We start from the raw sequence: 13692 nt of genomic DNA, 5'->3' as shown, positions 1-13692 counted from the left end.
TAAAGTGAGAATAGCAGCACAACTGGAAGAACGTAATCGATGTCACTGAATTGTACATGTAGAAATTTTTGAAATGGTGTATCTTTGGCTATGTATAATTTCACCAAAAAAAACACAAAAGGTCCTCCAAGGTCGAGAAAGGAGAGTGTTGACATGTCGTGGGGTTGTTAACCAATGTCATAAAACAGTACGTGTACTGACTGTTTAATGAGGAACTATTTGTTCTGTAAACATTCACCTAAAGTACAATAAAAAAAAAAAAACTGTGTCAAAAGCTTATTATTGTTGTCTAAATAAAAGACTGACATAGGCTGACTTAAAGCTTGTACTTGTGTAAAACAAGGTAGTCTCTAAAAGCTGCAGATTTACTTATTAGGCAGGTCCATCTAAGAAACAAGTAACAGATGGCAGTAGATGTTTTACTCTTGTGAGACTTGGGGGTCGGGGGGGAACAGTAGGGGGATTAGCAGATTAGCAGAACCAATAATAGGTCTGAGAAGAAGAGTGGCAATGACAGAATTAGGAGCAAACTAACAGAAGAGATTTAATGTACAGCTGGGCTAAGGCTTCAGAGGTAAATCCCTGTAGTGTGAGATTAAGATTGTTTCCCAAATTTCCTTGCTCATAAAATACAGTACTTGGCTGAATCAGAACAGAATCTATATTTTTAACAAGTATACCAAGTGACCATCACAATGAAGCACATTTAGGAAACACTGGATTAAGAGTGAATTAAAAAGAAGTATTCCAATCACAGAACAGTAAATCAAGAATAAGGAAGAGTACACCAGAGTCAGATTTAGACTAATTACTTCTATCAGGGGTTGGCAAACTTTTTCTGTAAAGGGCCAGACAGCAAATATTTTAAGCTTTGAGGGCCAATGGGTAAAATTGAAGATATTATGTAAGGACTTATATAGCAAGACAGAAAACAAATTTTGCACTTTTTTTATTGACAAATTCAAAATAACAGTATAAATTTTTGTAATACAAGTCTATTAATAAGAATGGAATTCTTTTTAAAGAACATTTCACTTAATTAATTGGGGTTCAAAGTTAGCATTCTCTATCCTGAAAACTGACTGCAATTGTTCATCTGTGAATATCGATCTATGATGAAACTTCACGTATTTCACCTTTGAAAATGTCTTTTTGCACAGATAGATACTACTAATACTAACATACATCCACACATGTATGAATTTAATTGAGCACATTTATCATTTGGAAGGCATTTATAGAATTATATTAGATTCTCTTCTTGATATTTGCCTTTTAGCATGTTATTATACTGCTAATTAATCAGTTCCACCCAAAGGTTAGGTGGAAGCTCCTCTACTGCAGTTATATGGATTATGAAATATGGAAATTTCCTTTGCAACTGCATCAAGGTCCAAAAAAATGCTGCTGGAACTGGAACTGTAGTTTCAGCTCAGAAAATATATCTCTGCCTAGTAAAAATCCACTTTTTCTTTTCTTGTTTTTCTTGTTTAGACATAATGGGTATATGCACTGATAATAAAATAAAATGTCATAGTATGGCAATACACATGGTACTTGAAATATTGCTGAGTTATAACCGTGTTGGTGCAATCTGTAATAAGCGGAGCAGCAAGGAGAAGAGATGAGTACCACATAATGATCTCTGTCACAACTACTCAACACTGTCTTTGTAGCACAAAAGCAGCCATAAAAATATATATAAACAAATGAGTGTGGCTATGTTGCAATAAAACTGTATCTATGAACAAAGAAATTTGAATTTCATGTAATTTGCACACATCACAAAATATTATTCCTTTTGATTTTCTTTCAACTATTGAAAAATGTTAAACTCATTCTTAGCTCATTGGCTGTATAAAAACAGGCAGCAGGCCAAATTTGGCCCACGTCAGCCAACACCTCACCTATACTGTAAACTTTTCTTGGAAAAAAATGTAACTTTTTACTTCTTAAAAACTATGACAATAAAAAGACAAACAACCCATTACAAGATGGGCAAAGGATCTTAATATACATTCCTTCAAAGAAGATATACAAATGGCCAACCAGCACATGAAAAGACACTCAAGGTTACTAGTCATCAGGGAAATGAAAACTAAAACTACAATGAGATACCACTTCACACCCATTAGGATGGCTACAACCAAAAAGATAATAACAAGTGTTGGTGAGGATGTGTAGAAACTGGAACCCTCGTCCATTGCTGGTGAGAATGTAAATCGTGCGGCCACTGGGGAAAACAGTTTGGCAGCTCCTCAACAAGTTAAACTTAGAGTTACTATAAAACCAAAAATGAAACCTGTTCCCGTCAAGTCGATTCCGACTTATAGCGACCCTGCAGGACATAGCAGAGCTGCACCATAGGGCTTCCAAGGAGTGAATGGTGGATTTGAACTGCTGACCTTTTGGTTAACAGCCGAGTTCTTAACCACCACACCAGTAATTCCACTCCTAGCTATATACCCAAGAGCAATGAAAACATATGTTGACACAAAAACTCGTACACAAATGTTCATAGCAGCGTTATTCATAATAGCTAAAAAGAGAAAACAACTCAAATGTGCATCAAAAGATAAATGGAGGCTGAGAAGGGAGAGGGCTGACATGTTGTGGGGTTGTTAACAATGTCATAAAACAATACGTGTACTACTGTTTCATGAGAAACTATTTGTTCTGTAAGCCTTCACCTGAAGGACAATAAAAAAATTTTAAAAAAAAAGATAAATGGATAAACAAAATGTGACATATAACAGAATACTATTTGGCCATAAAAAGGAATGAAGTACTGATACATGCTACAACAGATGACTCTTATAAACATTATGCTAAATGAAAGAAGTCAGACACAAAAGGCTACACATAATTCCATTTATATGAAATGTTCAGAATAGGCAAATCCACAGAGACAGGATTAGCGTTTGCCAGTGGCTGGGGGAAGGGAGGAATGGAGAGTGACTGCTAATGGGTACACAGCAGTTCTGGATTTAGATATTCTGGAGTTAGACAGTGGTGATGGTTGTACAACTTTGTAAATATACTAAAAGCCACTGAGCTATACACTTTTAAAGGGTGAATTTTATGGTATGTAAATTATATATCAATAAAAAATTAATTAATTTCACAATCCTATGGCAAAAAGATGTTAAATTTTAGATATTTCTATAAGGAATTACTGTGTTTCCTAGTTTTGAAACAAGGAGTATTCAAGTTGTATTAGCATGTGGTGCCTATGTCAAAAAAACTACAGAATCTTTTCATTTGTGTGTTTTTAAGCGTGTGGATTTTATAGTAGCAAAGCAAGTAGACAATTAGCAAACTGGATTTGTTGTTATGACTGCAAATTCTTCTGTTTTAATGGCATTTACTGACAGTACTTGATCTGGAATATGATTCTGAGTATTTAATGTAAATATACCATGTCTTTGAAAAAAAGTATCTTTAAAATGTAGCAATTTAAAAATCATTAAATTTAAATTTCAGCAGTTTCATTTTCACAAAAGCGATTAAGAGTTACTAAGAATTACGACCATTCTAGAGTTACTACCTACACATTCCAGCCCCTACAAACCAGCTTGGGGGTTACCTCCTTCTCCTCTGGGCAGTATAGGGGCCCTGTAGGATGGAGAACAGCTTTCTGTGCATAATAAAAGAGCTCTGATATGTTCTTCAAGTTTTTTGCTGAACACTGAAAAAAAAGTTTAAAATTTTACAATGTGAAATCTATTATGAGAATAAAAAAAAAAATTAAAACTATCAACATATAAGGTAACAGTAAGATTCCTTAAAGAAACTGAAAAATGTGTTTTTCTTTGTGGATATCACAACATGAATGCCAAAAAAGAGCTCAGAGGCTAACTCCAGGTTCTCTGTTTTATTTGGTTTACATGACTTCACAAAGAACAAAAAATTTATTGTATCCCACATCTTCTCCCTTCCCAACACAAACCTCAACTTAGTGAGATTTCACCAACAGTAAATTTCTGAATCAAATGATAAGGCATACCTCCACACAGGTTTCTATTTCTGTGTACTGGTTCATAATGGGAAGGATGGTTTCCATACTACTATATTCCACCAGATCAGATTTATTTCCAACCAATATCAAAGGCAGCCTGAAACAAATGGGGCACATTGCAATAAGGAAAGGAAAAGATTTTAGATTTATATTTTAGTTATTTTAGCACAACTCATTCTAACTTAAAAAGCTTTTATTTGATCTCCCCAAAGTGAACCCTCTATGATTAGGCAAAGCCCCCTAAACAGCATGCTCACTCAATAAATATTTATTGAGTGCCTATTATATGCCAGGTACTAAGTGTTAAGGACACAAGGCAGACAAGGTCCCTGCCCGTTCTAATCGTGAAAAACAGAAAATGAACAATAGACAAATACGACAATTTCTAATTCAATAAGTGCTATGAAGGAAATAAATAGGGGGATATGGGCTAGAGGACCAGGACGGGGCTAATTTAGATACGATAATTGGGGAAATCTGAGAGGTAGCATTTGAGCCAAGAGATGAAGGATGAGATGGAATCTGCCATGTGAAGAGACAGGGAAGAGGCTACTGGGCAGAAAGGACAGCATGCACAAAGGCCAAGTTGAAAAAATACCCTAGTGAGATCAAAGAATTGGAAAATGCCAGAGTGACTGAAGAGAACTGAGCAAAGAAGAAACCCTCCCAAAAAACCAAACCCGTTGCCATCAAGTCGATTCCAACTCCAAGCGACCGTACAGGACAGAATAGAACTGCCTCATAGGGTTTCCAAGGCTATAATCTTTACAGAAGCAGACTGCCTCATCTTACCCGAGAAGTTCGAACTGCTGACCTTTTGGTTAGCAGCCGAGCACTTAATCACTGTACCACCAGGACTCCTTTGGTAAAGGAGAAGAGGTACAAAATGGGGTTGAAGAGAGGAGCAAAACCCAGATGTGAGGCCTTATGGGTCATGGTAAGGAGTATGAGTTTTATCATAAGTGTAAAATGGGAAGCAACTGAAGGATTATAAGCAGGGAAATGACATGATCTGCTTGACATTTTAAAATGTGGTGATTTATTATCTCTCAGAGATACACACTGAAATATCTACAGCATGATATACTCACTAGGCTTCAAAACTACCCCGATGGAAGGGGTAATAAATGAAATAAGGCTGACCATGAGTTGACAATAGTTAAAGCTAGATGACAGATACACTGGAACTCATCATACTATTCTCTCTACTTTTGTATACGTTTATTTTTTTTCAATAATATAAAGTTTTTAAAAATGCAGTAGCTTAGATTAGGGCAGTGACAGCGAAGATGGAGAGGAGGCGTTCAGATTTGAGATATAGAAGCAGAACAGATAGAACTTACTGCAGATTAGATATGGAGAGTAAGGGAAAGGCAGAAATCAAGAAAAATACACAGGTTTTTGGCTGGAGAAAACGGGTAAATCTGAGACAGAGAAGACTGAGATGATTGGGGGGGATGGTGCTTGAGAGGCAGGGAATTAAGGATTTTGTTTTAGACAAACTAAATCTGAAAAGCCTATCAGAAATCCAAGTGGAGCTATCAAGGAGGACTAGCCTAGAAGAACACTATTATTTGTGAATCTTGCAAAAGAGCAAGGAGGGAAAGCAAATGATCTTGCTAGAACTCAAAGTTTCAAGAGAAATAACTGCAAGCATTTATAGTTTACCCTCTTGGTACCACCATTACTCTTAAAAGGACTGACCCACTATGTAACTCAAATAAAGATTCCTAACAGAGCCAGTAGGGTTTCCAAAAATTGAGTGATTTGCAACCAAAAGTGTGCATCAGAATAATTCACGGAGCTTTAAAAAAATATACGCATGTCCAAGCCCTACTCCAAACCTACTGATTCTAAAACTCCAGGGGTGGGGCTAGGACATCAATAATTTTTTTAAAGTGGCTCAGGTGACAGTGATGGGCACCCCTGATTAGGTATCACTATTACAATGGTCCAAGGAAGTCCTAAGGAAGAATATACGAATATTCAACATACAATTATAAACAAATATAAATATTCAATATACAAAGGCCCAGGGAAGAAGGTATTGGAAAGTATAAGGTCCATATAATAAAGAAATAGACCACCCTAGGATAAGTCAACCACTAGAAGAATAAGTATGCTCACATGGCTCAGGTAGGCTTATGCATGATTGTAGACCATGGCCATACCTGAGAATGCTAAATTGGATCTTCAAGCGTCAAAAGTCCCTTCCACATGTACTAAAAGGGCCACTAAACTAGCCACAGCATTTTAGAAAGCAATCCTAGTAAAGTGATCCTGGAGGAGCCCTGGTGGTGCAGTGGTTAAGCGCTTGTCTGCTAACCACAAGGTCGGTGGTTCGAACCCACCAGCCACTGCACGGGAGAAAGACATGGCAGTCTGCTTCTGTAAAGATTTATAGCCTTGGAAATTCTATGGGGCAGTTCTACTCTGTCCTATAGGGTTGCTGTGAGTTGGAATCAACTTGACAGCAATGGTTTATCCTGGTAAAATAAAAAATTTTGAATTCAGTAGTCCAAGCTGGTGCTTAACAGATCCTGGCAAAACCGGCCTTCTCTGAAGAATGCCTCCTGGAAACAGCTCAAATCGTCAGCAAGAAAAGCAAGTGTCAGGAGCATATGGGTGCTGTATCCTCCAAGGCAACCCTGTCCAATACAACCTTCTGTGATAATGGAAATGTTCTTTATCTGCATTGCCCATTACTGTAACTACTAGCCACATGTGGCTATTGAGCACTTGAAATACGGCTAAGTATGCCAAAGAACTGAATTTTTAAGTTATATTGTCACAACTGAGTAAAGGCTACTGCACTGGACAGTGTAGCTCCTTTCCATCTTGTCAACAAGTCACTACAAAGTTTAAAACCACGATAAAGGGGGACCCTGCTGTGTCAGAGCTACAAGACACAGCATATCCACCAGCATCTCAGTCACAAAGTGTCCCTCCATAAATACATGAGACAAAAGTCAATGACCGCATTTACTTGTTTAGAACCAAATCTTTACAGAGTTTCAAGGCATGAAAACGCCCAACTAAAAAAGAAATCTAAGAAATTAAGAGAAGGACCAGTATGTGTACACATAGATATTAAGTTTGCCTTTCCTAACATTTAAAAAAGACTCAAATGTTTCATAAATAACTTATGATTAAATAATAATGAAAAATGTTTTGTTTCCATTTTGACTTAAAGTATTTATACCCACAAGAACCATTCTGCTCAGATAAAATACAGCATGTGTCTTCTCTTGCTTTTTCCCTATCACACATACATTCTCCAAGGAAATCTCCATGCATGAAATCTTAAATGAAGATCTCTAAAATTTTAGAGCATTTATACCGTGCTCACACATGAATTATTTCATTTGATTCTCAATATAACGACATATAGCCAAGATGGGTATCAGCCTCATTTCCTCTTACAGATGAGGAAACTAAGGCTCAATGAAGTCAAAGTTCTAGAGCTCTTAAGTGGCCAAGACAGATTTCAAAGGTCATTCATCTGCCTCTGAGTGCTGTGCTCTTAAATATACCACACTGTGAGCATTCAATGCCAAGCATACAATTCCTCAGCAGAGGAGCATCTCAAGACAGGGGTCACATACAACATAGGAGGAAGGTGCATTCTAGAGCTGAGACTTCTCAAGAAGTAATTTTAGGAAGGAAAATATAAAAATAATTCTCAAAATATTTAATGTTTGAAATTGTAAATCACTATTAATGTCAGAACTCTGTTTCTTGCTTTGCTCTCAAATATATCTGCTGCCTCAAATGATTCAGCAAAAAAAGGTGTGTGTATGTGTGTAAACAGATCAACCAATAAAGCAAATAGGGCAAAATGTTAACAACTGGTGAATCTAAGTGCAGGGTTTATGGGATGCTCACTGTACTATTTCTTCCATCTTTTGTGTAAGTTTGAAATTTTTCAATATATGTAGTTAGAGAAGAAAAAAATACCTGCTATCTTTGTCCGTTCTTTCATTGATGAGAGGAATCCATCGACTCGTTACCTAAAATGAAAATTAACAACAGCTAAGACATGATGAGAACCTACTTTGAAAAATATCCTGCCCTTGGACCCCTAAAATTCTAAACTGAGGATCAATTCTGAAAGTGTCCCCATTGAAATTTAACTAAATATGGTGCAAGAAATTAATACATTCATACCTTATCAATAGAATGCTTGTTGTTAACAGCATAAACTATGCAGATGACATTAGCCTAGGAAAAAATTAACAAATCAATGGTATTTTTAAATAATAATAATGTAAACAGTAGCATTTAATTACCAACTAGTTAATATATTTGGGCCAAAGGAAAAATGAAGAACAAAATTTGAAGACAGAAAGAAAACTTTGCTTGACTCTGAGAAGAAAAATTTCCTAAAGATTCACAGCAAAAATACATACCCAAAGTCAGTGATAACAACGAAGAATTGAAAAACTCTTCTTGGTACGTGTAAGAATAAAAATGGTAGACCCATACGATCATTACTGTTTTCCCACCAAAAAGCCTGCAACTGTTGTGCAACTAAAATTCACCTGTGATATTTCTTGATGAAGTTGTTCATCACTCTGTTCTGCTTCTACAAATGACAAAAAAAAAAAAAAAAAAGTATTTTCAGGGGGAAAAAAGTCAACATTTCTTAAACACTTTCATTAAAAACTACTGGTCAATCTTTCATCACCACTCCTATTTAACACTGTGCTGGAAGTCTTAGCTAGAGCAATTTAAGGCAAGATAAAGAAATACAGAGCACCAAACTGGTAATGAAGAAGTAAAACTGTCCCTATTTGCAGATGATATGATACTATATATACTATATATAGAAAACCCAAAAGACTCCATGAGAAAACTACTGGAATTAATAGATTCAGCAGAGTAGCAGGATACAAGATAAACATACAAAAATCTGTTGGATTCCTATACACCAATAAAGAGAACAACAAAAAGGAAATCAGGAAAACAATACTATTTATAATAGCCCCTAAAAAAATAAAATACTTAGCAATAAATCTAACCAGGGATGTAAAAGACCTATAAAAGAAAACTACAAAACACTACTGTAAGAAACCAAAAGAGATCTACATAAATGGAAAAACATCATGCTCATGGATAGGTAGACTCAACATTATGAAAATGACAATTCTACCCAGAGCAATTTACAAATACAATGCCATCCCAATCCAAATCCCAACATTCTTTAAAGAGATGGAAAAAACAATCATTAACTTTATATAGAAAGGGAAGAGGCCCCGGATAAGTAAAGCACTATTGAAGAAGAAGAATAAAGTAGGAGGACTCATACTACCTGACCTCAAAACCTACCATACAGCTACAGTAGTCAAAATGACCTGGTACTGGTACAACGACAGATACATTGACCAATGGAACAGAATTGAGAACCCATCCACCTACGGTCACCTGATCTTCAACAAAGTCCCAAAGTCCATCAAATGGGGAAAAGACGGTCTTTTTAACAAATGGTGCTGGCAAAACTGGATGTCCATCTGTAAAAAAATGAAACGGGACCCATATCTCACACCATACACAAAAACTAATTCAAAATGGACCCAAGACCTAAATATAAAACCAAAAACTATAAAGATCATAGAAGAAAAAATAGGATCAACGCTAGAGACCCTAATACATGGCATTAACAGGATTCAAACCATAAGTAACAACATACAAATTCCAGAAGATAAGCTAGATAACTAGGATTTTCTAAAAGTTAAACACTTACGCTCATCAAAAGACTTCACCAAAAGAGTAAAAAGAGAACCTATAGACAGGGAAAAAATTTTTGGCTATTACAAACCCAACAAAGTTCTAATCTCTAAAATCTACAAGAAAATCCAATGCCTCTACAACAAAAAGACAAATAATCCAATTAAAAAATGGGCAAAGGGAATGAACAGACACTTTACCAAAGAAGACATTCAAGTGGCTAACAGACATATGAGGAAATGCTTGTGATCACTAGCCATTAGAAAAATGCAAATCAAAACCACAATGAGATACCATCTCAACCCGGCATTACTGGCACCAATCAAAAAAACAGAAAATAACGAATGTTGGAGAGGCTGTGGGGAGACTGGAACTCTTATGCACTGGTGGTAGGAATGCAAAATGGTACAACCATTCTGGAAAACGATATGGCGCTTCCTTAAAAAACCTAGAAATACAAATACCATATGATCCAGCAAACCCACTCCTAGGAATACATCCTAAAGAAATAAGAGCCATCACACGAATAGACATATGCACGCCCATGTTCACTGCAGCACTGTTCACAATAGCAAAAAAGATGGAAACAACCTAGATACCCATCAACAGATGAATGGATAAATTTTGGTACATACACACAATGGAGTACTACGCAACAATAAAGAACAATGATAAATCTGTGAAGCATCTCACAACATGGATGAATGTGGAGGGCACTATGCTGAGTGAAATAAGTCAATCACAAAAGGACAAATATTGTATGAGACCTCTACTATAAAAACTCATGAAAAGGTTTACGAACAAAAAGAAACAATCCTTGATGGTTATGACGGAGGGGAGGGGTCGGGATGGAAAAACACTAAATAGACAATAGATAAGTGGTAATTTTGGTGAAGGGTAAGACAGTACACAACACTGGGGAAGCCAGCACATCTTGTTCAGGGTAAGGATTGGAAGCTCCACGGACAAATCTAAACTCCCTTAGGGACCAAATTACTGGGCTGAGGGCTGTTGGGACCATGGACTCAGGGAACATCTAGATCAATTAGCATAACACAGTTTATAAAGAAAAAGTTCTATATTCTACTTTGGTGAGTAGCATCTGGTGTCTTAAAAGTCTGTGAACAGCCATCTAAGATACTCCACTGGTCTTACCCCTTCAAGAGCAAGGGAAAATGAAGAAAACCAAAGACTTAAGGGAAAGATTAGTCCAAAGGACTAATGGACCACAACTATCATGGCCTCCACCAGATGGGGTCCAGTACAACTAGATGGTGCCCAGCTACCACCACTGACTGCTCTGACCGGGATCACAATAGAGGCTCCTGGACAGAGCTGGAGACAGATGTAGAACAAAATTCTAACTCAGAAAAAGACCAGACTTACTGGCCTGACAGAGACCGAAGAAACCCTGAGAGTATGGCCCTCGGACACCCTTTTAGCTCAGTAATGAAATCGCTCTTGAGGTTCACCTTTTAGCCAAAGATCAGACACACCCATAGGACAAAACAAGACTAAAGGGGTACACCAGCCCAGGGGTAAGGACTAGAAGGCAGGAGGGGACAGGAAAGCTGGTAATAGGGAACCCAAGGTTGAGAAGGGAGAATACTGACATGTCATGGGTTGTTAACCAATGTCATAAAACAATATGTTTACTAACTGCTTAATGAGAAACTATTTGTTCTGTAAACCTTTATCTAAAGTACAAAAAACAAAAAACTATGGCAAGCTAAAATCTATGCAACACCTACCTAACATCCCACAAAATGACGAAGTGCAGTGCCTAACTAGATGGCAAAGACAAAGGCAAGCCAGGGAAAGGAAGAAGTTGAACTACAACAGGGAAGCTGGCTGGCAGTGAAAGACAAGTCTACAGGAGGATAACTCAGGCAGGGAAGAGTAGAAGGCATTGTGTGATAAATCTAGACTGTTATCTGATCCAGAGCTGAGAAGAGCCAGGCAGAAGAGATCAGGGACTCAAACTAGGAGACAGGGTGCTGGAGTCCGAAGTCCAGACAAAGAGTTTGGACACACAGGGCCAAAAGGTCAGATAAGAATCTGGGCAATATGAACTTAAAATCTAGATAGCAGATCTGAGTAACAATAACCAGGCCCCAGGAGCAAACCTGGAACATGATAATGAAGAGTAAAGAACTCTCTTTCTAGCACGTCTCTGGCTAGGATGGACGCGCTTGTTCATCCACAGCCGTGGGGAATATGCATGATATAGTTAGAATAAGGAGGCAAAGAAATGAAGGGCAAAGCAATTACTGATAGACTAATTTATTAATTTAGATCACTTTGAGTCAAACATGTCTCCAAAAAGAATGCCTGTCATTTCTGACATACAAACTAATTTCATAAATAAGTTCTATGGTATTTTATATTATGCTAAGTAATTGACCATATTTTTAATATCTTTCCATATGCTGAGTTATCAGTCTAATACTGAGTTTAAATCTAATACTGAAGTGCATCTAATTATGTGGCTACAGGTACTGAATAACTGTAAATGATACTAGTTATGAAACTGATTGTGGCAGAAGGCATCCAACCCCTTCAACTTCTAGTACAGGGCTGTCCAACAGGAATACAATGTGAGCCACATTATGTAATTTTAAATTTTTTAATAGTCATCTTAAAAGGGTAAAAAGAAAACAGGTAAAATTAATTCTTATTTAACCCAGAACGGCAAAAATAATGTAATTTCAATATGTATTCAATATAAAATTGAGGTATTTTACGTTCTTTTTTTCATGTTAAGTCTTCCAGTTGTATTTTACACGTACAGCACATCTCAATTCCGATTAGCCACGTATCAAGTATTCAATAGCCACATGTAGTGGGAAGTGCAGTTCTAGCATTACTCTCTTAGAATATATGGAATACTAGCTTAGGAAAACAAAGTATTACCAATGTATTTACACCCACGTTTTTTAAAGGAGAAATGCCAGGACAAAGTAAAATAATTAAACAAAGAAGCAGAAAATTTTTAAGTTATAAAAAGTAATACAGATGTGCTTCCAGTATTACATAACGGTAAGCAAGCTGACAACTGCTTCAACTATTATTTTATATGGGACACAGACCGACAAAGAACAAATTTAGAACTCAATAAATTCACAAATGCAAAACTCTAAGTAATAACAGCATGCCTGATAACAAAATTGACTAACGAACTTCTCTTCGCAAACATACCAATTTAAGAAGCATAATGACTAATCTAGGAGCCCTGGTGGTACAATGGTTAAAGCGCTCAGCTGCTAACCAAAAGGTGGGTGGTTCAAACCCACCAGCGGCTCCGCAGGAGAAAAGACCTGGAGATGTGTTCCCATAAAGATTACAGCCTAGGAAACCCTATGGGGTAGAGTTCTACTCTGTCACATGGTGTTGCTATGAGTGTACATCGACTCAACGCCAACAGGATGAGTCAGATAACGACTCCATGGCACGCAACAACAAGGACTTACCTACTACTTGTCATTTACTATTCTTCCTTCTTTTTAATTTTTATGGAACCCAACTTAATACTTTGGGGACAGAGAACTGCCAGACAGAGGCTTTGGGTAGGGTGGGGGAGTGGCCAGGAGACATAAATGAGACAAGAATAGTAAATGATCATTTACTGCTAGAGAGAAAGGATCACCTCTCTGAACATTTTGTAAAGCTCAGTACCTTTTCTGAGGACTATTAAATTAAACCCACAGTTTCACCTACAAGAGAAAATTCCTTACCTGAGTAATCTACGATGTGTGTTGGAACTCTCTCAGGGGTAACATCAGCTGGAATGGTGATTTCTTCTGCCCGGGGAGGAACCTTAGTTTGCAAACAAATATAGAACAGGAAAATGCTTTGGATATTATCACACTTGTTAACAGATTATATAAATTTATTTATATTAGCCCCTTTCACCCATACCTATCCTTATAGGTATTTGTTCTACTTTT

General features: G+C 37.0%; 1 protein-coding gene across 5 annotated transcripts in view; it reads right to left on the bottom strand.

The window, feature by feature from the left end:
- RHOT1 (ras homolog family member T1) overlaps nucleotides 1-13692 on the bottom strand; it is a 61616-nt gene that overhangs the window by 30017 nt on the left and 17907 nt on the right. For all 5 annotated transcript variants that reach the window (XM_004385400.2, XM_004385398.3, XM_004385399.3 and 2 more), the window contains exons 3-8: nucleotides 13480-13561; nucleotides 8560-8603; nucleotides 8186-8239; nucleotides 7976-8028; nucleotides 4007-4115; nucleotides 3587-3688 (exon numbers count right to left, since the gene is read on the bottom strand). In XM_004385400.2, the coding sequence (XP_004385457.1) occupies nucleotides 3587-3688; nucleotides 4007-4115; nucleotides 7976-8028; nucleotides 8186-8239; nucleotides 8560-8603; nucleotides 13480-13561 (444 nt within the window). The remainder of the gene's footprint in view (nucleotides 1-3586; nucleotides 3689-4006; nucleotides 4116-7975; nucleotides 8029-8185; nucleotides 8240-8559; nucleotides 8604-13479; nucleotides 13562-13692) is intronic.

Source organism: Trichechus manatus, unplaced genomic scaffold (assembly GCF_000243295.1).
Source record: "Trichechus manatus latirostris isolate Lorelei unplaced genomic scaffold, TriManLat1.0 scaffold00138, whole genome shotgun sequence".
In the NCBI taxonomy this organism is placed as follows: Eukaryota; Metazoa; Chordata; class Mammalia; order Sirenia; family Trichechidae; genus Trichechus; species Trichechus manatus.
This window is presented reverse-complemented; position numbering and strand designations above follow the sequence as displayed.